The sequence below is a fragment of the Physeter macrocephalus genome, chromosome 2 (assembly GCF_002837175.3).
Source record: "Physeter macrocephalus isolate SW-GA chromosome 2, ASM283717v5, whole genome shotgun sequence".
Classification (NCBI taxonomy): Eukaryota; Metazoa; Chordata; class Mammalia; order Artiodactyla; family Physeteridae; genus Physeter; species Physeter macrocephalus.
This window is the reverse complement of record NC_041215.1, coordinates 58,693,126-58,719,334: the sequence shown is the minus strand read 5'-3', so window position 1 is coordinate 58,719,334 and position 26,209 is coordinate 58,693,126. Positions and strand designations below refer to the sequence as shown.

At 38.8% G+C, this 26,209-nt stretch overlaps 1 protein-coding gene across 1 annotated transcript in view; it reads left to right on the top strand.

Annotated features, from left to right (window-relative positions):
- The window catches only part of NEB (nebulin), a 235,517-nt gene that overhangs the window by 6,998 nt on the left and 202,310 nt on the right, over positions 1–26,209 (top strand). Inside the window, exons 6-20 of the mRNA XM_028477867.2 lie at positions 1,908–2,015; positions 2,485–2,589; positions 3,281–3,385; positions 4,058–4,162; positions 9,525–9,629; positions 13,667–13,771; positions 14,413–14,520; positions 17,256–17,372; positions 18,991–19,095; positions 19,183–19,290; positions 19,388–19,492; positions 19,884–19,982; positions 21,015–21,119; positions 22,094–22,201; positions 22,287–22,400. Of these exons, the coding sequence (XP_028333668.1) occupies positions 1,908–2,015; positions 2,485–2,589; positions 3,281–3,385; positions 4,058–4,162; positions 9,525–9,629; positions 13,667–13,771; positions 14,413–14,520; positions 17,256–17,372; positions 18,991–19,095; positions 19,183–19,290; positions 19,388–19,492; positions 19,884–19,982; positions 21,015–21,119; positions 22,094–22,201; positions 22,287–22,400 (1,602 nt within the window). The remainder of the gene's footprint in view (positions 1–1,907; positions 2,016–2,484; positions 2,590–3,280; positions 3,386–4,057; positions 4,163–9,524; positions 9,630–13,666; positions 13,772–14,412; positions 14,521–17,255; positions 17,373–18,990; positions 19,096–19,182; positions 19,291–19,387; positions 19,493–19,883; positions 19,983–21,014; positions 21,120–22,093; positions 22,202–22,286; positions 22,401–26,209) is intronic.

Genomic DNA, 26,209 nt, shown 5'->3' with positions numbered 1-26,209 from the left:
TTCAGGTAATTTACTTGCACCATTGCAGCATCAGGGGAAGCATCCTTATTGAAATTATCCCCACAAAATAAGCATAAGGCCAACTATAAAGCATTTACTGGATTTAATCACTATTTGTTAGCCATTCTAGAATAATGAACTCAGAGTTATAGATTTATAGATTTAGATATAGATTTAGTTGAAATCAGTTCACAGAAGCTAAATAGCACTTATCTACACTATGTCTGAGCATGATGCCCTTCAAGTAGACTAGCTAACAGTATATAACAAGGTCTCTAGGAGGTATAGTGAAAAAGAACGTGTTGTTTAAAAAACCAGGATCAGACTAAGAACTCATCTGAAACTGAGGATCAGAATGTTTTACTGTACCTTGGAACAGCAGTTTTTTAAACTGTGGCTGCACATTGGAATTCCCGAGGAGCTTTAAAACTACTGATGCCCAGGCTGTTCTAGTTTAATTGGTCCAGGCAGGCCTGGGACCTGTAGAGGAGGATTTTTAAAAGCTTCCCAGGCTCTAATGTGCAGCCCAGGTTGAGAGTTACTGCTTTTGATGATCTCTGGTCCTTACATTTCCATGTACAGTTCTGTAAGTTATACTGACTGGCAGCAGGTTTAGACCCCTTTAAATGGATCTAACTTGTTGATTGTCCAGAGTAGACTGAGGTCTCACTAGGTGGCCTGATTGCACATCCTCTGGAGGTTTGAAAAAGATGAAAGGTACTCAGGGGAACATCGGATTATATAGGATTAATGCTTATGTCAAAAGCATCCTGTTGTGGTTGGCCAGTAAATATTCATTTCTGGTTGAGTGTTAACTACTGGGGACTATTTGGTAAATTTCTAGTTCAGATTCTTTTTTTTGTTGTTTTTTTTTTTGCGGTACGCAGGCCTCTCACTGCTGTGGCCTCTCCCGTTGTGGAGCACAGGCTCCAGACACGCAGGCTCAGCGACCATGGCTCACGGGCCCAGCCGCGCCGCAGCATGTGGGATCCTCCCGGACCGGGGCACGAACCCGTGTCCCCCGCATCGGCAGGCGGACTCTCAACCACTGCGCCACCAGGGGAGCCCTCTAGTTCAGATTCTTGAATGATCTAAAATTTAGGTTTTCTAAAATTTAGATTTCTAAAAACAAGATTATCTTGCCTCTTTTATCACAGTTGTATTCAGCAAAGATAGAAAAATTTATTTGTCAGTTTATTGCCATAAAAATCTCATTAATTCAGACACTAATATTCAAGAATTTCTGATGGTCTGAACAAAATGTTGGCAAAGGTTTGTAATAATTTTAAAGTGGTTAGTAATGAAATCAATAGTATAATTTAGATTGTTGACTATTCCACTTGAGTCTTCCTGAAGCATTAATAATGATAAATTATGCATATTATTAAAGCAAGAACTTGTATATTTAGCAGAAATAATAAAATTGCATTCCTTTTCAAAATACTCATAATTTAGACTTCCCATTAATTCAGCTGGTGTCTCAGTTATCTAAATTACTGAGATTTAGCTGCAACTTCTGAACTGAATATTTTTGCATTGTATTAGCAATCAAATCTTTTCAGACTTGACTCAATTTCTCTACTTATTTCCTAAAATTATTGAGGTTCCAGCTTTTTATGTGTGAATTCAGACAATATAAATATTGAAAGAATCATTTTAGGGCATTTCCAATATTTTATAATAAAATTTCTACTGTCTCCAGTATTCAGCCATGTTTAGGAAGAACAATTAACATATCTATTTTAGTTTTTGTTGAGAATCAGGGTAGGGGACAAAAAGAGAGCTATTATAATTGATAATTGTTATAATCTGCAAGGTTAAAATAATAAGATGGGGATGTGTGCATTGCCTGAAATTTCTGCTGCTGTGTTGTCAGGTTTTAGGCTAATATCTGATATTCTTTTTAGAATAAATACAAGGAGAACTATGAGAAAGCAAAAGGGCAGCCATACGCCATCACAACTGATACCCCAGAACTTCGCAGAATCAAGAAAGTACAAGATCAACTCAGTGAGGTGGGCTGCATTGCTAAAATAAAGGAGAGAGACATTTCAAAAATATGCCTACTACTGGGAATTTGAGGGCTTTAAATAGGTGTGGAGAGAATAAGGGGTCGAATTACTATGAGCCAGTCCAGAAATCTAGAGGAAGCAGTGGCCATAGATTATGCTGCTGTAAATGTGAACCTAAAGAGTTTTCTAAAAGCTTGGCTTAAAGGTGATATAAGATGGGAGTTCCAGCTTGCTGTGATCCTCCATACTGGAGCACAGGGAGGCTGAAATTTGCCCGGGAAAGCAGACACGCAGTAAATACAGGTGCTCTATAGATCTTTGGAGATCACAGTTTTCTACCTAAAATGCAGAAACTTGGCTTTGTGATGCAGACATAGAGTGACTGGGTCAGTGCTCTTTATTATAATATATTCTTTAATATACTCATATGTTCATGCCTGTCATGAGTTCTAATTGTGCATTATTTTTGCAGGTTAAGTATCGAATGGATGGCGATGTTGCTAAAACTATTTGTCACGTAGACGAAAAAGCAAAGGACATCGAACATGCAAAGAAAGTGTCGCAGCAAGTCAGTAAGGTAAGGTCATGGGATGGATAGCTGGGGTACTTAATAGCATGTGCATTGTCTCTGCCTGGCCTTAGAGGAGAAAACTGGACTGGCCAGATCCTGCTCACCAGTCTCACTTGAACCCACAGGCATGGTGGGCTCTAACGGCAACACGTGTCAGGGAGGCTGCACAGGTGACTGAAGTGGCCGGTCAGAGCTATGGGGGTTGGAAAGCCCAGGCCCTGCCACTCAGCTCCAGGCAGGTGCTGCACAGAATGCGGTCCCAGTGTCACCAGAATCTCTTATTTATTTTTTAAAGACGTTGGGAGGTGAATTTTTATGAGAAATCTCCAAATTTCAAAGGTAGGCAACTAATTAAAACGTTAAAAAAAAATACCATCTAAGTCAAACACATCTACCATCCAAATTCAGTGAATGACCGACAGGTTGCAACCTTTGAAAAGAATCTCTAGAGAATCAGAATCATGATTTAGTTTACAAAATTAGGCTTTTCAAGTAAAAGCTTACTAATGCAAGCAAATTATCATGGGATGTCGACATGGTCAATGTTTCCCTAATTGATGCTGGTGGCACATCAGCAGGCTTTGCATGAGGACAAGTTGAGTTTGAAAGACTCTTCATAGTGCGCTGCTTTGTGCTCTAAATCCTCATGCCCTTGTGGGAGACATCAAGCCACAGGTCCTCTGTTCTTTCTGTCCAGGTTTTATACAAGCAGAACTGGGAAGACACCAAGGATAAGTACCTGCTTCCTCCTGATGCCCCTGAACTTGTCCAGGCCATCAAGAACACAGCCATGTTCAGTAAGGTAAGGGCCTCTGCTCTGTCGCCACTTCTATCTTCTCGTGTCCTCCCACACGTCATGCAGAGGGATACCCCGTAAACCCTGGCTAATCTGGAATATGGTTCCCCAACCATTTTGTGAGTAACCTTGAGATATGTGGGGCTGCAGGGGTAGGGCTGGCCAGGAGGAACTGAGAAGAAAGCTCTTGGGCCAAGTAGAGGAGAGGGTCTGAACAACCGGGGAAAACAAAGATGCACCTGAGAGCCTGCTGTGAGACCCACAAAGACCCACAGAGTGTAGAGCCTGTGCCGCACTTTGGATATTCCCAGCTGTCACTCTCATTAAAGCTTTAATTTTCTCACTCTTACTAAAGGTTTATTAAAGGTTTAAGCACAGCAATTATGCTAAGTGCTTCCTGGCTCCTTATATTTGCATTAGTACTTGCTGCAGGAGGCAGGTGCAGTTACAGAGGGGAGATGAAACAAAATCAGACACATCTGCCCTTCTGTAAATAAGACTTGTCAGGAGAAGCTATTAATAAATATGACTTGGATTGAATGGAATTTGTGAATTCCACTTACCTTTGCTCTCACCTTGCCCTGGGTTCTTTATGCCATTGATGGATGAATTCAAAATTATATATTTCAAGTAAGTGTGTTCTCACGTTCTCATAACTTTCATTCTTCCCTGATTTAGAAACTTTACACTGAAGACTGGGAAGCTGACAAAACTTTGTTTTATCCATATAATGATAGCCCGGAGCTGAGGAGGGTTGCCCAAGCCCAGAAAGCTCTCAGTGACGTAAGTGCAGTGCAGTGTGCACATTTGGGAGTGTGGAATCAGGACACCTCGAATTATGTCTTCTAGCCAGAAGTTCATTGCAACTCCTCCTGTAAAAAGACTAAGTGCTATTATTGCAAAGGAGTACATCTAGAATCATTATAATTTATGATGTCTAATTTAAGTTAGATTTTATAATTTATATTACATATAAGTTAGTCTAATGCCCTCTTCTTACTGGTGAGGAACCTGAGTCTAAGGTCACATAAGCAGTTAGTGGCAGAGCCCAGACCAAAAGCCTCGTCTTGTGATCCTAAGACCAATGTTCTTTCCGCTAGAGCATGTGTCCTTCTATCCCTTTGGCTGGAGTTAAGTTTTTCTGTGACATTAGAGTGGCATTTAAAAAAACTTATTGGGATTATAGCCACCTTCCCAAACATATTAAGGGAACAATGTTATTGAAGGATTTTGATTTGCTATCCTAATCATAAAGTCTGAACTGTGGTACGTCCCCTACTTCTGCACGGGGGACCTGACTATGTACTTGTCCAAACATCTTTGTGTGGTTATCTCACAAAGATCTCTCGCCACTGAGTGTACATAGAGGATATTTCAGAGTTAGTGAAAAAAAAAAAAAAAAATTCAGCAGCCCCACTGGCCAGAATTTTAGTATCCTAGACCTTGAAATCTTTATTAGAGGAACTTAAAAGGCATACTAGAGCTCTTAGAATTGAGAGCAGCAGCAGCAAAGATGACCACTTGGGTCCAGCACTAGCACTTGTTTTGAGGTACTTTATTTCTTGACCCCTTGATTTGCTAGAGCCCATACTGAAAATAAGACTGCTCTGGGCTTCAGGAAAACACTGTATTATAGAATGAGACATTGTCTTTCATTCAATAGACCCCTGAACCTCTTACGTTAAACATAGACTTAAGTCACTTGGCATCTTGAGACTCATTAGAATGCATCCTAGGATCCTATCTTTCCCTGAACTAAAGTTATACATACTCATTTGAAGGTATCTCCAACTTTTGAGCTCTGTTTTTTAATTCCTATCATTTGATATCAACTGCAAGTTTAATAGACATATTTCTATCCCAGTTTGCATATAATTGATTAAAATATAGCACAGATATTATCCTGTCCTTCCACAGGGTAACCTAGGAAATAAGGGAGGCATAACAAAATTTTAAGGCCAGCTAGTAAATGGCAGCAATTTTAATGTGTGGGGACCTTCTGCGCCTCTTTTAAGATTAGCTGTTTGGTTTTGAATCTCATAAATGTACAATGTTGTTGTGTGGCCTTTATCAAGTGATCAATAATTTTTTTTATTGAAAGTCCATTATGCATGCATACCTGGCAGGATGAAAAAGTACAAGAAATTTTCATCCTTTCCCCCTGAGAATTTAAAACCAGGCTGGTAAGATGAAAGTGTTCTATAACAAGCAACAAGACAAAAATTAAATAAACAAAAACAAAAAAGCCAAACCCAAACCCTACAGTCTAATATTTGATAAGAGAAAGACAGGACATGTGTGAATAATCAGAGAAAGCCATGTGGAGGTGGTGATCCCAAGGGAATAGGTAGTGATGAACAGGAAAGGCATTTTGAGGAGAGATAGTACTGGACAAAGGGACAGAAGTGAAATGAGTCTGGAGTTTCAGGGGACAAAGAAAGTGAATGCTTGCTGTGATAAACCATAATGGAAAAGAATATAAAAAAAGAATGTCTCTGTGTATAACTGAGTCACTTTGCTGTACAGCAGAGATGGGCACAGCATTGTAAATCAACTCTACTTCAATTTAAAAAAATTGAAAAAAAAAGAAAAAGTGAATGCTGTGGGTGCTCAGTTAGGAAGGCACTTGTAAGAAACTGGTAGCAGGACCTTGAAAATCAGACAAAATAGCTTTGATATAATATGGTAGGCATTGAGAAACATAAGATTTTGGAGAGGAAAACAACATGATAAAAGTAGAATCTCAGGAGGCAGACAGCAGAAGCAAGAAGAACTACAGTCCTGCAGCCTGTGGAACGAAAACCACATTCACAGAAAGACAAGATAAACCACATTCACAGAAAGATAGACAAGATGAAAAGGCAGAGGGCTATGTACCAGATGAAGGAACAAGATAAAACCCCAGAAAAACAACCAAATGAAGTGAAGATAGGAAACCTTCCAGAAAAAGAATTCAGAATAATGATAGTGAAGATGATCCAGGACCTCGGAAAAAGAATGGAGGCAAAGATCGAGAAGATGCAAGAAATGTTTAACAAAGACCTAGAAGAATTAAAGAGCAAACACCTGAAAGTAGAATCTGGAGAAATTTTGATGGACCGTATGGTGGATTGAGACAGGGAACATCATGATTTGTAGAACATTATTTTAGTAACACAGACAAATCAGAGGGATGATGGAAACAAAGGAGAGGAAGAAAGGAATCTGAAGGTGGTATTTAAAAAGTGTTAATGACATTAGATATTGGAGATAAAGGTGAGAAAGGAAACATCCATGAGTTTATGACAGACTGGTAGTCTGGGTGAATAGGGGTATAAGTGGTAAAGATGCCTTTAGTGAAAAGAGAAATAGAGTTGAGATAATGGAAGAAACATTCAGATCAAGGCATTTGATAAACTAGAAATTTAGTTCTATTGCACAGGTGTGAGAGCAGGACAAGAGATTAATATTTGAGTCAAATAATTTTTAAAAACTGACAGCTGTAGACATGAAAATATATGAGGGAGGCAGAACAGTGTATGGCCAAGGGCAGAGTTCTGGAGGACACCCACACTTAGGACACCTGGAAAGGAGCCAACAGAAGAATGACAGAACAAAGGTTGGAGAAGTTGAAGGGGAACCAGGAAATGCCATGTCATGTGAGCCTAGGGAGAAGTTTCCAAGAAGACTCTTAATCTCCAATGTCTCCTTTTACCCACAAAATGGAGAGATGAAGGGTCACCTCCATGCCACTTTAGTGCTATGGACTTTGAACAATTAAAGTTGACCACATTTTTTGAGATATCTCAATAGAAGACATAATGAAGAAGAATTTACAATAACGAAGTAGAATCTTCCCATCCTTGCCTCAGAAAGACTTGGCAGTTGAGGTATGGCTTTTATTTTTGCTGCAGACCAAGTATCAGATTACCAGCATGCCTATTAATATTGTTGTCAGCACTATGAACTTCTACAATTATTGGACACAGGGCCCCAAACAAGCTGTTGTCGACAAACATACCACTGGGTAGGCTCATAGATTTTGAGCTAAGGGTTTGGTTTCAGAGGCTCTTTCTCCCTCTCTGTGTCCTTAACCCTACTTACCATGTTTTCCTTATTATCTAAGTAGAGACAAACAACTTTGCAAACACTGAGAGTCTTTAAGCCGATCCAGAGTACCGAATTCTAACTAGACAGAATTCTGAACAAAGGTTCTTCAGAAATTAGGACTTCTAGATCTGATCTCTCAGAAAGTTCTTGACAGTATGTCATACTTAGTAAGCATTTCTCCTGGCAGAATGTTGCTTTCTCCTTAAGGACTTAGCTAGTCATGGAAAATACAGGTTGCCCTATGCCTAGAATAAGTCTTCACTTATTTAAAAGAAAATAAGCCATGGAATTAATACAAATACATTTGAAAATCTGTCTTTTGTATCCCAATCGACTTAGTATTTGTGAAAGCGTTTATATAGGCACTAGGTAGATATGTTTAGAATAAGATATAGTTAGACTTGGTTAAAGTATGACGAAGATGATTGTGACCTTGGAACTATCCTACCTATTTACTTTATAAATAAGGATACTTCCACATGGAAGAAGAAATCATTTGTAGAAGTCTCGCAGCTGTGTAGTGGAAGACCTGGGAGGATAATTCTCCTCTTCAGATCTCCCCCGATGGCCTCAGTTTGTAAAACACACATTCAGAAATCAGTCATCAAACCCTCGCTCCAGTCAGGTACTAGACAGGGAACAGGGTTCCCAAATGAGAGGTTGCCATTCCAGAGCTCACAATCCAAGGTGGGACAGACATGTAAACAACCAGTTACAGTGTTATCCGATAATTCCTTTAAAGGAGGTAAGGGCCAAGTTGAGTGAGATCCCAGGAGAAGGTCATCAAGACAAAAAAGGCTCAAGAGGTGAAATCGTGCCTGTCCTGAGACATGAAGAACGAGTAGCAGTTTGCAAGCAGATGGGGAGAGGGTGGAGTTGGAGCTTCCAGGGACAGGGAACAGCATGTCTGAGGTTCAGAGGCATAAAAGGACCTTGTGTGTCTGGTGATCTGTGAATGTTCTACATTGTTAGAGGCAGGGGTCAAGACTGGTGGAAGAAAAAGCCAGAGAAGTCAGTAGTGAAGAAAAAAGGGAGAACAGGAGCCAAGGGGATGCGTAGATAATGGGCACAATGCTTTTTTTAAGGTTAGAGAGGCCTTTTGTAGGCTGAAGGAAAGAAGCTAATGAAGAGGGAGCTGTTGAATCTAAGAAAGAAGAGGGGTGGCTTCTAGAGCTGGGTACCCAGGGCTACCGGAGTGAGCAGCACCCCATGTGCAGGACTCATGCCCTGCAAGGGATGCTTCCTCTGAGCCATGCAGGGGCTGGGAGAGGCAGCGATGAGGATGGCTAAAGATAAGTGTGTAGCCTGTCTTTATGAAAGAGGAGGCTGAGAGGAAAATGGAGCGGATTGGACAGTGTTGGGGTTTCAGACGAGTCACTGGGAGTAGAGACTGACCAGAGACACAAAGTGGGATGTTCAAGCTTCAGTAAACGCAAAGTAGCAATTGGGTACCATAAATGCAGAGTTTTGGGCACAGAGCACCAAGCAAGTAGCTGTTCACAGAACATACCATTGGGTAGACACATAGATTTCAACTAGAGGCTTGGGTTCCAGAGGCTCCCTCTCCCACCTCTGCACCTTCTTGTGTCCCTTTTAACCCTGCTTATGGTGCTGTCATTACCTAATCCATAGAGTTGTGTGATTTTCCTCAGCAGCACTCAGCATCCTGGATATAAGAACAGCTGAAGTGTGTGCTTGACTTTTCCAGAGCTGGGAGTTTGTGAGCAGGTGTGATGTAAAGACAAGAGGATGGGAGTTGAGGGTGCTAGTTAAAGAGAATAACTTTAGTTGTAAATCGTGGTGTGGAGACGAATGGAAGGGGATGGATGTAAGGCCAATAGTCTTGCAGAAGGAAGACGCAAAGAAATTGAAATCACTAGTAAAGCTGAGAGAAAGGGCCTGTAACATTTAAAAGGATAAATTACGGTACACTAAAATGTGAGACTTCAAATAAAGCGGAAAACATAGCCTTTTCTTAAAAATGTCAACAAATGGAATGTGGGAAGTAGATTAATTTGCTATAGCTCTTGAGCATCCCTGTCTTTTATTTTGTCAGATTGCCTACAAAAAAGGTCACGCTGAACAGCAAACTCAATTCACATCTCTGCCGGATCCTCCAGATATAGAATTTGCCAAGAAAGTGACCAATCAAGTGAGCAAGGTAAGTGAATAGGGCTGGGACACTGTTTCCCTTGAAAACTCTGCTGAATAATCTCAACCATCAGAGAAAGTAACTAAGGTAAACCAAAAAATGCAACACAAACACTAAGAGCATTTGTGTATATGACCGGAAAACTCTACAGCTGAAGAAACACATCCATTAATACCGTGGAACCATGTTAATAAATAGCCAGCTTGATGACTCAGTGATTGATACATGGGAAAGTGTTTTGAGAACAGAACCCATGTCCTGATGTCCTTTGACATTTTGACTTATGAGAGGCATACTAACAGAGTAACCAAGTAACTGCAAATTTCCACAGAGGATCTGATTGTTTTAATTCAGTGCAGACCCTGTATAGTTTTATGCTCAGAGTCAGACTTGGAGAAAATAAGAGTGCATGAGTGGTCTCTCAGATGTAGTTTGGTTAGACAGCCCTGGGAAGTGCACCTCATAATTTTTAAGGCTCTGGCAAACAGCTTAGTCTGTCTGTATTTAGTCTGGTAAACTAGCTCTGAGGAATGCGGCCCTGACAGGGAATGCAGAGAAACAGATGTTCAACTGATGAATAGATCCATGCTAAATTCCCGTTTTAATTTGGCCCAAATCAGGCCACTTTCTCCTGGGATACTGCTGCTTTTAAATACTTTGCCCTCTGTGGAGTTTACTGTCAGTTTGGTCTTCTGCTTGAATTGTAATGGGACCTCAAGATTTCTATCTTGTTTAAGTATTTTGGGGGAAAGTATGTCTCCAGGAAAAGAGAAGGAAGAAGATTACAGATGATGAAGTCTATTCAGCAATATTTTTTAGTGTCTGATATTGCAGATTACCTACTGGTGTAACCAAGGGCTATTTGGATAAAAGATCTACTAAGTACAGTAAATTTTCACAGATAGGAATACCATGAACCTGAAATTTTGCCCAGGCAGGGCTAAGCAGATATTAACTTTAGAACTAACTATTCACAAAGAGATGGCCTCCTGAAAGTGTTGCTACTGTAAATAAGATGGGAGAGAAGGACAATTAGAGAGAAGGATGGTTATTTATTTTTTGAGGGGGGGGAGAAAAATAAAAAACGGCTTTCAAGTAGTCATTTAGAAAGAAAAATAAATCTATTTTTAATATTTGCAACATTCTTTTACCTCATTTGAGTATGCTGGGTGGGTACTTGAAAGTGATTTAAAAAAATCTATTTCAAACTCCTCTATAATCAGTCTCTCCACTAATTTAGGCTTGCCAGTTAGTCTAGAGCTGCACTCTTTTTTTTAACATCTTTATTGGAGTATAATTGCTTTACAATGGTGTGTTAGTTTCTGCTGTATTACAAAGTGAATCAGCTATACGTATACATATATCCCCATATCCCCTCCCTCTTGCCTCTCCCTCCCACCCTCCCTATCCCACCCCTCTAGGTGGTCACAAAGCACCGAGCTGATCTCCCTGTGCTATGTGGCTGCTTCCCACTAGCTATCTATTTTACATTTGGTAGTGTAAATATGTCCATGCCACTCTCACACTTTGCCCCAGCTAACCATTCCCGCTCCCCATATCCTCAAGTCCATTCTCTAGTAGGTCTGTGTCTTTATTCCATCTTGCCCCTAGGTTCTTCAAGACCATTTTTTTTTTTTTTTTAGATTCCATATATATGTGTTAGCATATGGTATTTGTTTTTCTCTTTCTGACTTACTTCACTCTATATGACAGACTCTAGGTCCATCCCCCTCACTACAAATAACTCAATTTCGTTTCTTTTTATGGCTGAGTAATATTCCATTGTATATATGTGCCACATCTTCTTTATCCATTCATCTGTCGATGGACACTTAGTTTGTAGAACTGCACTCTTAATAGAGTAGCCACCAGACACATGTGACTATTGAGCACTTGAAATGTGAGGGTATGAACTGAGTCCTATATGTGTGAAATATACACCGAATCTTGGATCTTGGACACTTGGTATGACAAAAGGTAAAATAGCTCATTAATTATTTTACATTATGTTGAAATGACAATATTTGGCATCTATTGGCTTAAGTAAAATATATTATTAAAATTAATTTCCCACCTGTTCCTTTTTTACATTTTAAAGTATGGCTACTAGAAAACTTAACATTACAGTGGTGGCTTGGATTATATGCCTGCTGGGTTGCAGCAGTCTGCTGGATGCAGAGACAGCATTGGGTACTTTGAAAGCATTGCTATGACTGGGTTTGCTTTGTGGAATAACAATATGATCCAAGGGGAGGAGGGCTGTGGATGAAGGTCATTAGATTCAGCCATGGTGATAGTTATTCATCCTAGTTTCATCCAGATTTCCAACTTCTTAATGGCTGTTGCGCATCCAAAATAATAGTCACATTGGGAAGAAGTGCTTGTGATGGGTAGCAGTCCGTCCAACAACAAACCATCCAGTAAGAGAGGTGTAGGGCTGCCAGGGGTGACTTAGATGTGGGACTTGCTGCCTTTCTTTTGAAGTCTTCCTCACTCTCAAGCTGCTTTGACCCATGTTTCAGTATCATTTCCTTTCTCTCCAAAAAGGTAAAATCTCCTTTATGTACTCCCTTTCATGCTTTAATTTCTTAGCATTTTTCTTGTCAGATTATGTCTCCCAGATCCATCCCTTTGTCTTACAGCCTCCAGTTCAGATTTTAACATAAGGAACACATATCTGTAATGATTATATTGCCGTTACATTCTGTTTACCATCCTTCCTTACTATACCTTTCAGAATCAAGTCTCTCACCTTTGTCTTTGGCCAAAGCCATCAAGTATATGCCAGCACCTCCGCCTGGCTCAGCGCGTTTTGTAGAGATGGGTAGGCAGGCAGGGCTCTTCGTGTACACCGTGCCTACTACAGCCAGCTGAGGTTGTTACAGGAGGTTCTGTAAGAAACACTGGGAAGTCCCTTTAGCTTCTCTGTGCCTGCTTCTCTGCTTTCTTCCAGACTCGTGATAGGAAAGATATAAGATTTCAGGTTGGAATTTCCAGTTGACACTAGGTCTGGACCTGAAAGGAGAAACTGGGATCTAGAATGTTAACCTTTTGAGAAGAAAGGATATAGGGTGTTAGAGAGTGGGCTGGGCTTCCTATAACTCGAATTCTCTGGCTCTGCATATCACTCACCCTTGGTTCTTGTTCTCTAAAGGCATAACAGAAAATGACTTCTTTTTCTTTGTAGAGTACGGTGGGGTTATAGGCAGGAAAACACTTTGAGACCCCCTAGTAATGTCTGTGGACACATTCTGTGAGCCAAGGAGGGGAAATTGCTCTAACCCAGCTCTAGATCGGGCTCATGTCCCAGATTTGGGGTTAATTCTATTCCAAGAACATTCAAGCCAAGGTAGTCAATATATCATGGGCTAGGTTCAATTTAACGTAGTTGAACATACATTTATGTGGTAACTTCTGCATACTGCGTTTTGTGTTAGATCCTGAGGATTCAGAAATGAAGAAGTTGTAATTCCTCTTTCCAAGGAGCTCACAACCTAAGATTCAGGTGGTGTGGTGTTTGTGAGTTAATATGGGACAGCAGTTCAATTTTTTAATTACTTGTCAGTTCTTATTAAAATTTCTTTAAGTCTAAACCAGGAAGTCTTATTCATTGGCCTACATGCCAAATTTTGTTGTAATGTTGCTTTCTGGATAACTAGGAGTTTTGGTAAAGCTCAGAAATTAATGGCGAAGTTCATCGGGCATGAAAATCTGGGGTTGAGTGGTTTTATTATAACTATGAGTTATAGAAGGAAGATGCATCCGACTCTCTCTTCCCTCAAACATCAGGGACCATCTGTGAGTTCTCAATGAACTAAGTCTCTAAACTCAGCAAAGGGGGAATTGATACCTCTATCCCCTGCACCCAACTTTCTTTTGGGTAAATTGACACTATACTGGGAGATTTGAAGACATCTTTTAAGCACCCAGGAAGGGCCTGTTCAAGATATTTTTAAAAGCCAACCACTACCACTTAATTAGCTGCCTTATTTGGCAATTCTCAGATTTTGCTTGTCTTATTTTCTTTCTTTTTTTTTTTATCCTAGCAAAAATACAAGGAAGACTATGAAAATAAAATCAAAGGCAAATGGAGTGAGACACCTTGCTTTGAAGTTGCAACCGCCAGAATGAATGCTAATAACATCAGCACAGTAAGTGGGAATGGATCGCCAGATGTCCTTGGGTTGAGAGGGTGACCCTTTCCTGTATGATTTCTAGCCACCTGCTGCTCCTGCAGTGGTACTGGAACATTTGAATCTAGGCACCTCTTCTTGGGGGTAAGACCTGTGTAGTGTTCCTATTTAGAAAGAAATTCCACAATCTTTCCTTCCTTTTGAGAAATGCTGTTTTTATTGGATTCCATTATTCTTGCCTCGGTTTTCCTAGGAACAATATGGTCTCAAAGTGAGTACAGGTGAAAGGGCCCCTTTTAAGTTTATTCCCTGTCTGGGCATGCGAACGGTACATTTATGAAACTGATTAGTTTCTTCCTAGATTCTCCTCCCTGGAAAACATAAGTCCTCTTTTTCTCTTCTCTTAAGTTCTCTGCCTCTGGCCTTTGAGAGCTCCTTATTTGAGGTTGTCTTTCAGCGTATTATAATTTTCCCAAGTCTCTGTTAAGTTGCTAATGGTTTTTGTGATGGCACCACTTTCTAGAATTGTAATCTGACCTGCAGAAGCTAAGAGGAGCATGGCTTTGGGTAACATCTCCAAATGGCCTCTGTCCTCCCGTATAAAATATTTACATAGTTTGTTCCCTCAGCAGTTCTCCAGCATGTTTAATGTCTTACAGAGGAAATACCAGGAAGACTTTGAGAATACAAAAGACCAGATCTACTTCATGCTGACTGAAACACCAGAGTACAAAGTGAATAAACAAGCTGGGGTGGCAACTAGCAAGGTATGGGGACATTCTCTCTTTTATCTTGATGGTCTCGGTGTGGGTGAATTTCTTACAACTCTTACTTTTGTATTTAATGGGAAAAAAAGGTTCTTAGGGGAACAATAAGAAAAATACTTTGGGATTACAATAGGGCTACCAATTTTTTTTTTAATTGCCATGTAGGAGAATTCACAATACTCAATTATCATCTTCAGCATTTCTTAGACTAAAGGACGTTCTGATACCCAGAAGTAGAAAGGACAGAAGAATTTCTCAAGAAAAAGCAACTGGCAGCCTTATATGCATATAGACACTTCACAATTACAACTACCATCATTTTTCTATTTTCCTACTAACTGGTGAAAACATAGTCACAGACAAGATACTTGAATCCATGGATCTGCTCATATACTCTATAGAGTGACTTTGGTAAATAGTCTACCCCTAGGCATTCTAAAGCACTAGAAAGAGCAATAAGTTCAAAGCCAATCAGACTTGATTCTAACCCTGGTGCTGGCTCTGCTGGAGCAGTGAAAGCAGAAAGATCACATCACTTAGTAGGCTATTTCAGTATCCAGGTGCAAGACAGTGATATTTTGGACCAGGAGGGTAGCACAGAAAGTGATGAGAAGTATTTTGAAAGTAAAGCTGATTGGGCTTCCCTGGTGGCTCAGTGGTTGAGAGTCCGCCTGCCAATGCAGGGGACGTGGGTTCGTGCCCCGGTCCAGGAAGATCCCACGTGCCGTGGAGCAGCCGGGCCCGTGAGCCATGGCTGCTGAGCCTGTGCTCCGCAACGGGAGAGGCCACAGCAGTGAGAGGCCCGCGTTCCGCAAAAAAAAAAAAAAAGCTGACCTGATTTGCTGATGGGTTGGATGTGGGATATGAGAGAAAAGTTTTGGTCTAAGCAACTAGATGGATGGGGTTTCCCTTTATGAAGATAGGGAAGATGGTGGAAGGAGTAGGTAATTTCTTTTTAGAGGGGAGACCTGAGCTCTTCAGATATGTAAAATTTGAGATGGCTTTGAGACACCTAAGTGGAAATGTCAAGTGGGCATTTGATTACATGAGTCTGAAGTTTCAGGAGAGATACCTGGGAAGGCTTTATAAATTTGGGCGTCAGTAGCATATGGATTGTATTTAATGTCATAAGACTGGAGGCCATCAAGGAAGCAAGTGTAGACAGAAAACTCTAAGGACTGAACTCTGGAGTGCTTCCATGTGAAGACATCAGTGAGATGGGATTGGAGCAAAATTAGGAGAAGTGATGTCTTGGGTAGCAGGTGAAGAAGGAAGGGACTGAGCAACTGTGTCAAATGTTTCTGAAGTGGATTTATCAATGTGTGGTCTCTGGTGAACTTAATAAGAGCAATTTGGTTGAATCTGCTTAGAGAGGGTTCGTGAGCGAATGAAAAGAGAGAAATAGAAGAATATGAGTGTACTCCACTCTTCCAAAGTATTTTCCTGAAAAGAAAAGAAGAAAAAGGGGTAGTAGCTGATGGTTAAGTAGGTGAAGAGGGAATTTTTTTTAGGTAAGAGACAAAAATACCATGTTTCTATGCTGATAGAAGAAAAATCCAGTGTAGTGGGAAAACGTGATGATGTTGAGGGCTGGGGGAAGAAAGTGGCTGGAGTGTTGTCCTAGAATAGGGGAAAGGGGAAGGGACCTGGCGCTTAAGAGGAGGGGATGGCTTCCCCAGAAACAGGACAGGAGGTTGCGAATCCCAGATGCAGATAGGCGGATAGTAGGGTTAGTGAAATTTCCTTTCTGGTTGTTTCCATTGTTCAAGGAAATAGATAATTCTATAAGATAGAGAGGTTGTCTATATCCTCCACTCCTGTAGAACACCCCCTGCGAGTCCCCTGTTTGGGCTCTAGGGGGTGGTGCATCTGTGTTTCAGAGTATCTCCTGCCTTTGGATACGAAGATGATTGTATTTGTTTCTGAGGTTCTTAAATGTTGGCAGATTATCTAGGATTCCCTCAACTTGTCTATATTCTCACATGACATTGCTTGAACAGATGGCTGGCATTGGAGATCATGGTCAAGATTAGAACCAGTTTCTTGTTTTCTTTCCTTTGGACATGCACCTGAAGGGGGCTTTTGTGCCCTCACTTAAAGCTTCTGTCATAGCTGGAACTGAAGGTGCAAAGCAGGGAGGGCAGGAGAAGATGAGGTTGCCAGCATTCATCTAGCCCCAGCCCCTTCCTCTTCCTCCCGCGTGTACATTAAATACACGCGTGCTCACACACGTAGTCACAGATGAGGCATGAAACTTCTAGCTTTTTTCTTTAAAAATGTGTTGGCACATAGGCAGCTGGAGGTTAAGAGATGAATGAGGGTTCTGGAGCAGCAGGTATCTGGGGCATGATGTACTGTCATTATTATGATGTGCATCTTTCTTTTATTATTTCTCTCTCTCTCTCCCCCCCGTGCCTTCCCTCCCTCTCTCTCTGAGGGCAGGGACCATGTGTTACTTTTTCTTGTATCTGTCCCAGAGCCAGGAACGTAATCGATGGCCTATGGATATTTTTGAATGAATGAATGAATGAATGAGAAGAAAAGATATCCTGAAAATGTATGCAGTTTCCCTGCTGCTGTCATAAGTTACTATGAATATTTTGTTTATGAAATGTCAAGCTGCCATTTTTCTAAAGAGAAAATCGATTTGTCAAGCTATGTCATAATATCTGTAATAGAGACGAGAGCAAAAATAACCTGGAGAGTTACTTTATCACTTTATTTCACTCCTACAGGTAAAATACAAAGAAGACTATGAAAAGAATAAAGGAAAAGCAGATTATAATGTACTTCCTGCTTCAGAAAACCCACTGCTCAGGCAGCTGAAGGCGGCAGGAGTTGCCCTAAGCGATGTAAGTATATTCTTGTCAAAAGTGTGTTTTTAACCTTAGCAGCAAGAGAGATGAAACTCCTCTCCTTCTATAATGAATAAATGCAAATAGAACTTTGCAAATACTTTAAGGTTATGGTGTAACAGTTTCCCTGGAGCTGTCTAACCACAGGAAGGCATTAGTGCCTCTGAGTATGATGTATGTCAATTTGGGGAGCCTGTGGACTTAGTTCAGTGGGCAGGGAAATCCTCATTTGCTTATAAGCTCCTGGAGCCTATGCCTCTGTGTGGGCAAAGAGTACATTGTAGGAGTTATGTTGTGATTCTGACAGAGGCAGAAGGAGACTTTGAAAGGGGAGGAGAGAAAGATGAAGCCACTTAGTACCCTATCCTTGTGCTCTTCAAGCCTGCTGCTAGGAGAAGGAAAAAGTCCTGTGTTTCACAACTTCTCTCCCCGAACTCTGCCATTTTCTACTCAGGTCTTGGCCCCAGAAACCATCATTTGCAGATAGCAGAACTTAAAAATGGCTCCCTAAGTCTTCAGAGGAATTTCTACTTGTGGAATATTAAGAGCTTGGCTGATCCATTAGGTTTCAAATAGATTTAGATAAGTGAGAACTGGGCTTGGCATTAAAAGACTAACAGCCCAAGACCACTTTGATTATATATCAATATATAAAGAGACTGAACAGAAGATCAGTTGAGTTTTTCCCTTTTGGTTAGGCAGTATTAAGTTTTCCAGTATTTGAGGATTATATGTGGCTCTCTGTGTGAGTTAGTTGTCTTTTCTTTGTCCCTTGAATTAAGTCAGCACCACAGAAATGTGTACATGTGACTGAGGAGTGGGGCGAGTGGAGTGGCAGGTGAGAGGATGTAAATGGATCTGTTCAAATAGCTCTACTGGGAAATCAATGCAAAGCACATCTCCTGCTTCCTAAATGAAGGTCATCTTTATCAAACGTATAAAAACTGAAGTTCAAATCCATTTTGTTGAAAAAGACAACAATATAAAAATATTGAAAATGAATAGCACTATTTACAATTTCAAAACCGAACATGAAAAAATTATGTTGTGCACTGTAAAATCCAGTAACTTTTAGAGCTAAAGATAAATCCTAGCAGAGAAGAGGAGTTAGTAGACTCTTGTATATACCTTATTTTTAAGGTGTATTGTCTGTTCGTATGATAAGGGATTTTTTCCTTGGTGGAAAGAGGAAGAGTGTGTATTTCTCTGTGTGCTAGACTTTTTCCATGAAGGTTTGTTTAAAAAAAATGAAAAATTTGCTGTTGCTCAGAGGATTCCTGTTTATTGGGACATCACTAGTGAGGGAAGAGTATTGAGCTGGGAGGTCTAAAAGGCAGCAACTCAGATACGCAAGAACCTCTACAACTAAGGTCTTGGTCTGAGGCAGTATAGTGGTTTCTTAATTTTTTGGAGAATATTAAAAACTTAGACTTTACAATAATTGCTAATAGAAAAGGTTTATCATTTATGACACTCCAATGTTTGTCATTTTTTAGACAATTGACAGGTAATATCTTTTTTCTTCTTCCTTTGTTTAGTGTTGGAAAATACAAGTGTAATAATCAGGGTGGGAGTGACAGGAATCTACTTTAACTGATTTTTTTTTCTTTGACAGAAACTGTACAAGGAAAACTATGAAAAGACAAAGGCAAAGAGCATAAACTACTGTGAGACCCCCAAATTTAAGCTTGATACAGTTCTGCAGAACTTCAGTAGTGATGTAAGCCACCCCATGGTCATTTCCTCTGTTAAATCAAAGACCCATCACTTTGCCAATAAACAAATGAAAATACGTTTTGTCTTTCAGACTAAATATAAAGATTCCTACTTAAAGAATATTTTGGGACATTATGTAGGCAGCTTTGAGGATCCATATCGTACACACTGCATGAAAGTCTCAGCTCAGAACAGTGATGTAAGTTCTAAGGCAATTGTTTGACTTTCCAAATAACACATTTTTAGGGCATGAATACACTGGTTGCATCCTTATGTCTGATTTCTTTTCCTCATAGAAAAACTACAAAGCAGAATATGAAGAGGACAGAGGCAAAGGCTTCTTCCCCCAGACCATAACTCAAGAATATGAAGCAATCAAGAAACTAGATAAGTGTAAAGATGTAAGTCTGTAGTATAAACTGTGAATGTTACCACCCTCCACAGTATCTAGTGATCAAGATGTGTTTAATATTTTGACACTTTTGCAAACAAATGCAAGCAAGGAGTCTGTAAGAAACACAATTTATTTTTCCCTGTTGTCACCCATGTCTCAAGTGCTAATTCTAGCTCATTTTCCCAAAGAAAAGTAATCAGGAATCTGAAGATATGAGAAAGTTTCCTATATAGATGTAAGAGCATCTCTCAAAGAAACTGCAGTCTAATTAGAAAAAATGTGTTTTGCTTACTGCAAGTTTCTTTTCTTTTGGGGGATGGGGTTCTGCTTGCTTGGCCTATAGGCCAACTTGGATTTGACAAGTGATACTACTAAACGTGATTCTCTTTCCCCCACAGTACACCTACAAAGTCCATCCAGATAAGACAAAATTCACTCAGGTCACCGACTCTCCTGTTCTGGTGCAAGCCCAAGTCAATTCCAAACAGCTGAGTGATGTAAGTTCTCCTAAATATCCAAGAAATCCAGTTATGAGGGATAGCATATCATAACTCTATACGTGAAATCCAGTGACTTGTCACATTTATAAAAAAGGCTACATAACTTTTAACAAGTTTAACTTGTATATATTTGTACTCACCTAAAATACTTTCCTATTTAGTTACCTTACATCTTCTTGGGTGGATAACAATTATAGTAAAAGAGTTCTGCAAGGGAAACTAACGTAGCTTAATGCGCTGGAAAGAACATGAGTTTTCGAGTCAGACAGAACTGGATTCAAATTCCAGCTCTGTCATTTATGACCTGGGGCCGAGGAAAGTTGTTTAACCTCTCCATACCTCATAGTTCCCTTTGATAATTTGTGGTGGTTTTGAAGATTGTGAAAGAAGATATGCACATAGTACACATCCTGGCCCAGAGCAGGTATTCAGTACATGGGATTTCTCTGTCTCTCAAATAAGTTTTTGGGAAATGGAGTCTTTGAGATACATTTTATCATATGAATTTTCAGTGTGAATTTCCAAACTTGTGTTGAACTAAAAAAATGAAAGGTAAAAGTAACCTCAGTAGATTATGGCCAGAAATGAAGTCTTTAGTTAGAGTATCCACAAACCACAACGCATGTGAGGGGACATACCAGATTTGTTAGAAAAGATTTTCCAGTGATTGAGCATTGACAGCAGAAAGGAAGAAAGGCTGTCACTCTCAGAACCTACAGGACCAACTGTGATATATAAAGAGGGGAGCGCCCATGTATGAAAGTGCCACCTCTTTCCATTAGGGCCCTACCATGGTGACAGATGTGATAACAGCTGTCAACTATCCACCACACAGTGTCAGTAAGGCAGAGTGGCCCACCCTAGATCTGGATTTCTCTTTTGATCGTAATGACTCTGTCAGTTGTTATTTAACAAAATGTATTTTACATTTTCTCTCATGAAAAAAAAGATTTTTTTTTTATTTTGGAACAATTCTTCTTCTGAATTGAGAACTAATTGGCTCATTCTCTCTCTCTCTCTTTCTCTCAGCTAAATTACAAAGCAAAACATGAAAATGAAAAGTTCAAGTGCCATATACCTCCAGATACTCCTGCCTTTATCCAGCACAAAGTCAACGCTTATAACCTGAGTGATGTGAGTTCCTCGTGCACTATGCCATGTGTTATACTGACAACTATGCTTTTATTTTTGAATTGCCTCATTGAATAAATATTTCAATGTTAAAGATGGGAATAACAGTTAACATTTGTATCGTGTCCCTATGCCTCTGCCAGGGTAACTTTAAACTCACCTTCTAAAATGTGTGTAGCAATCTTATAAGTAGCTTCATACAATGAGTCAATCTTAATATATTTTAACCAACCCTCAAAGTACCACCATTCATGTATGTTTAATTGCAAATCTTAATGTAAGCTCTTTTAGCCGTATATCCTTTTATACTATACTATAATTTTCTTTCAGGACCTCATATTTTAAGATACAGTTTCATTTTGTTTATTCCCCAGGCATATAAAGTCCTTTATTTCACACAAATGATACTTATTTCTACATGTAAGAGAACTTGCACCAACAAAGATATAGGGTATTCAAAAGGCATAAGGCCAGGTATCCATTGCTATCTTTCATTTCCAAACTTAATTTTATAGAAAAGTCAAATTACCCTTGAGGGTTTCAATTTCTTCAACAATTCTTTAAATAAGTACTAAAATTATCCAGCATCAATGAGTATTGCAATGATTCGTGAAATAACCTTTTCAGAGGACTTTGAGATCAAATGAAAATGGTGCCTTTATATAATACAAAGTAAGTTAACTATAGAATATTTGTACCATTCTATAAAATATTCAGTGTTTGGAATCAAATATTAGTATGATAACTAGGATGAAGTTAATATAATGCAATATTCTCATAGAGAGTAGAGAAGCTTAATCTCAGAGAATTGAAGATTCATCTTGAGAATTATCTAAAATATGCACAATTTCTTAAACAAAGAAAATGGTCTATTTATTTTATATTAAGATAAGGTATTGGGTTACCCTCTAGTCTTTAAAGTGTGATAACATGCATATTACTTTTGCCCATTCCTGTGCTGAAATTTTTCTGTCCAGAATGTTTATAAGTATGACTGGGAGAAGACCAAAGCTAAGAAGTTTGACATTAAGGTGGATGCCATTCCCCTGCTGGCAGCCAAAGCCAATACCAGGATCGCTAGCGATGTGAGTATGGCCTGGGCACCAGGACAGGGGGTGCCTCAGCGATCTTCCTGATGAGTGAGATCTGGCATGTGTGATGTCTTTGCAGGTGATGTACAAGAAAGACTATGAGAAAAGCAAAGGAAAGATGATTGGAGCCCTCAGCGTTAACGATGATCCCAAGATGCTGCACTCTTTGAAGACGGCCATAAACCAGAGTGATGTGAGTGCTTTTGTGAATCTGTCTTGTTTTCAAGATTGTGTCCCAGTCAACATGCCCAAGGCTAGTGATGTAAAAAGATTCCATATCCATGGGCTCTCTCAGGTTCACAACAATGAACTGCTGAGGAGAACTTTAGAAGTAGAATGATTCCCCAGGCTCTTGCACCACTCATGTTTGAAGAGAGAAATTAATGATTTGTACTTGATCTCCATTTCACTTTGAAAAAACCTGTATTCATATTTAGTAGAATATTGATTGAATTCTCAACACCTTTTGGAAAACATTAAGATGTTTTCATATTTTCTAATTGAAAAGTAACTTAAAATTGTGGTTTAAAAAGTGACTTTATTTTGGAAGAAAATCATGAGTCAGAGATAAAAATCTTAGTATAGCTAACATTGCTCTTTACTGACTTTAGTAATTAGTATTGGCCTAGGCCTAAGATAAATATTCCGTTAATTTTAGGCCCTGTTGAGAATCTGATAAAAGATCTGGTCCATCTCTTTAGGAAAATGGAGTTTTTTTTCACATCTTTTGCCTGACTTTCATAGAGAATTCATGGATTCCCTAAGGATTGCCTTTAGGATATCTATCATCTTCCAGTTAAAATTCTTACCATAGAGAGGCAAACATATACTATTGAAAATTACAATATGCACTGTGTTTTAAAATGTTTGGAGAATCCCTTAAGAGTGGTAAGAATGTTCAACATAGCTTGCAAATATTAGCTTTTCATGATGAGAGAGAAGGGTGTTTGTATCATTTCCTTTCATTTTAACCATGTGTTCATATTGTGAGCTATTAAACCTTCTTTGAATCATTTTGCATTTACTACATAGCCATATAGCACTTTAAACGTCTTATTCAGTTATTTTCTCTAGTAAATTCACACTGAATTAGATACAGTGTGATTATATACAGTCAGTATACAGTGCTCACATATGTAATACTATCTTCTTCACCGGTTCCTTATTTTGTCTCAACTCAAGAAAGTTATAGCTCCCATTGACAGCACATGTATGTTTATCTTTGGTTTTTACCCTACCACAGAACCCATTAGAACACTGAGTTATTAAGTGCATAATAAGTGTTCAATAACTACTTGTTAATTGATTCATGTTGGCAACCAAAAGAGATAGTCAATGATGAGTCATTCTCAAATATTATTCAGGCTAAAATCTAAGCTGCAGATACAGAACACACATCGCTTTTAAAAAGAGTCTTTTAAAGCCATTTGGGACTAAACAACATGCCACTAAAAAACTAGTGAGTCAATGAAGGAATCAAAGAGGAAATCATGAAATACCTCAAGACAAATGAAAATGGAAACACAACAGTCCAAAATCTATGGAATACAGCAAAAGAAGTTTGAAGAAGGAATTTTATAGCGATATAGGCCTTCCTCAAGAAACAAGACAAAAAAAAAAAAGAAAGAAACAAGACAAATCTCAAATAAATAACCCAATCTACCACCTGAAAGAATTGGAAAAAGAAGAACAAACAAAACCCAAAGTCAGCAGAAGGAAGAAAATAATAAAGATAAGAGAGGAAATAAAATGGAAATTTAATAAAACAGTAGAAAAGATCAATGAAACCAAGAGCTGTTATTTTGAAAAGAGAAAAAAACTGATAAAGCCAAGATCACCAAATAAACAAAATAAGAAATGAAAGGGACAAATAACAACCAATACCACAGAGATACAAAAATTATAATACCATGAACAGTTATAGGCCAACAAATTGGACAACCTAGAAGAAATGGACAAATTTCTAGAAACATACAACTTGCCAAAACTGAATCAAGAAGAAACAGATATTTGAACAGGCCAATTGTTAGTAGTGAAATTGAATTTGCGTTAAAAAAAAATGCAAGCAAACAAAAGTCTAGGACCAGACGGCTTCACAGGTGAATTCTACCAAACATATAAAAAAGAACTAATACCTATCCTTCTCAAACTATTCCAAAAAATTGAAGAAGATGGGACACTCCCAAATTCATTCCATGAGGCCACAATTACCCTAATATCAAAACCAGAAGAAGATACTAGAAAAAAAATTAGACCAATATCTTTAAGTATAGATGCAAAACTCCTCAACAAAATATTAGCAAACTGAATCCAACAGTATATAAAAAGGATCATATACCATAATTGAGTTGGATTTATTCCAGGGAGGCAGGATGGTTCAATATTTGCAAGTCAATCAGTGTGATTCACCACATTAACAAAAGGAAGCATAAAGATCACATGATCATCTCAACAGATGTAGAAAAAGCATTTGACAAAATTCAATATCCATTCATGATAAAAACGCATCAAAGTGGGTATAGAGGGAACATATCTCAACAAATAAAAGCCATTTATGACAAACCCACTGCTAACATCATACTCAGTGATGAAAAGCTGAAAACCTTCCCTCTAAATTCAGGAACAAGCAAGGATGCCCACTCTTTCCACGTCTCTTTAACATAGTATTGGGAGTCCTAGCCACAGCAATCAGAAAAAATAAATAAATTTAAAAAATAATAAAAAGCATCCATATTGGAAGGGAAGAAGTAAAATTGTCACTATTTGTAGATGACATGATACTTTATATAGAAAACCGTAAAGTCTGCACCCAAAAACAATTAGAACTAATAAATGAATTTAGTAAAGTTTAAGGATACAAGATTAATATACAGAAATCTGTTGCTTTTCTATATGCTAATAGTGAACTATCAGAAAGTTGTAAAAAAGCCACATTTAAAATTGCATCAAAAAGAATAAAATAGGAATAAATTTTTTTTTAATTCAAACAGAAAGTCACAAAAATTATAATCATCCTCATCAATTCACTCAGTCCCATGTAATTAATTTCTTTTTTCATCTTGATCTTTTGTTAGCACTTTTATGAATACATCAGTTTTCTATTAAAGTTCTGAAAATGGTTATTCATTCAGTTCAGCAGTATAGTCAGTTACCAGAAACCTGTACTTGTCAGAGTTTTTTCCATGAATTCCTTGAGGATGAAATCCTTTTATGGGAACATTTTTGCAAAAGCATCAGAGTACACCCAGAACTGTCTGTAACTGACAAAAGACTTAAAAATGACCATGGTTAAAGATTTGATGAAAGTTCATAATAATGTAATTGACAAGGAAATTTAGTTATTTCTGAGATATACATTTTAAAATAATAACTAGAATTATGACTTATTATACCAGAACATATAAGTTTTTTAGAAATTTCATGTAATGTCTGAAACATTTATATTAACATATTTCCATACAAATAACCCCAAGAAAGTTTATTATTAGTTGTTTTTTGTTTGTTTTTTTATACTGCAGGTTCTTATTAGTCATCAATTTTATATACATCAATGTATACATGTCAATCCCAATCACCCAATTCAGCACACCACCATCCCCACCCCACCATGGTATTCCCCCCTTGGTGTTCATACGTTTGTTCTCTACCTCTGTGTCTCAACTTCTGCCCTGCAAATCGGTTCATCTGTACCATTTTTCTAGGTTCCACATACATGTGTTAATATACGATATTTGTTTTTCTCTTTCTGACTTACTTCACTCTGATTGACAGTCTCTAGATCCATCCACATCTCAACAAATGACTCAATTGCGTTTCTTTTTATGGCTGAGTAATATTCCATTGTATATATGTACCACATCTTCTTTATCCATTCGTCTGTCGATGGGCATTTAGGTTGCTTCCATGACCTGGCTGTTGTAAACAGTGCTGCAATGAACATTGGAGTGCACGTGTCTTTTTGAATTATGGTTTTCTCTGGGTATATGCCCAGTAGTGGGATTG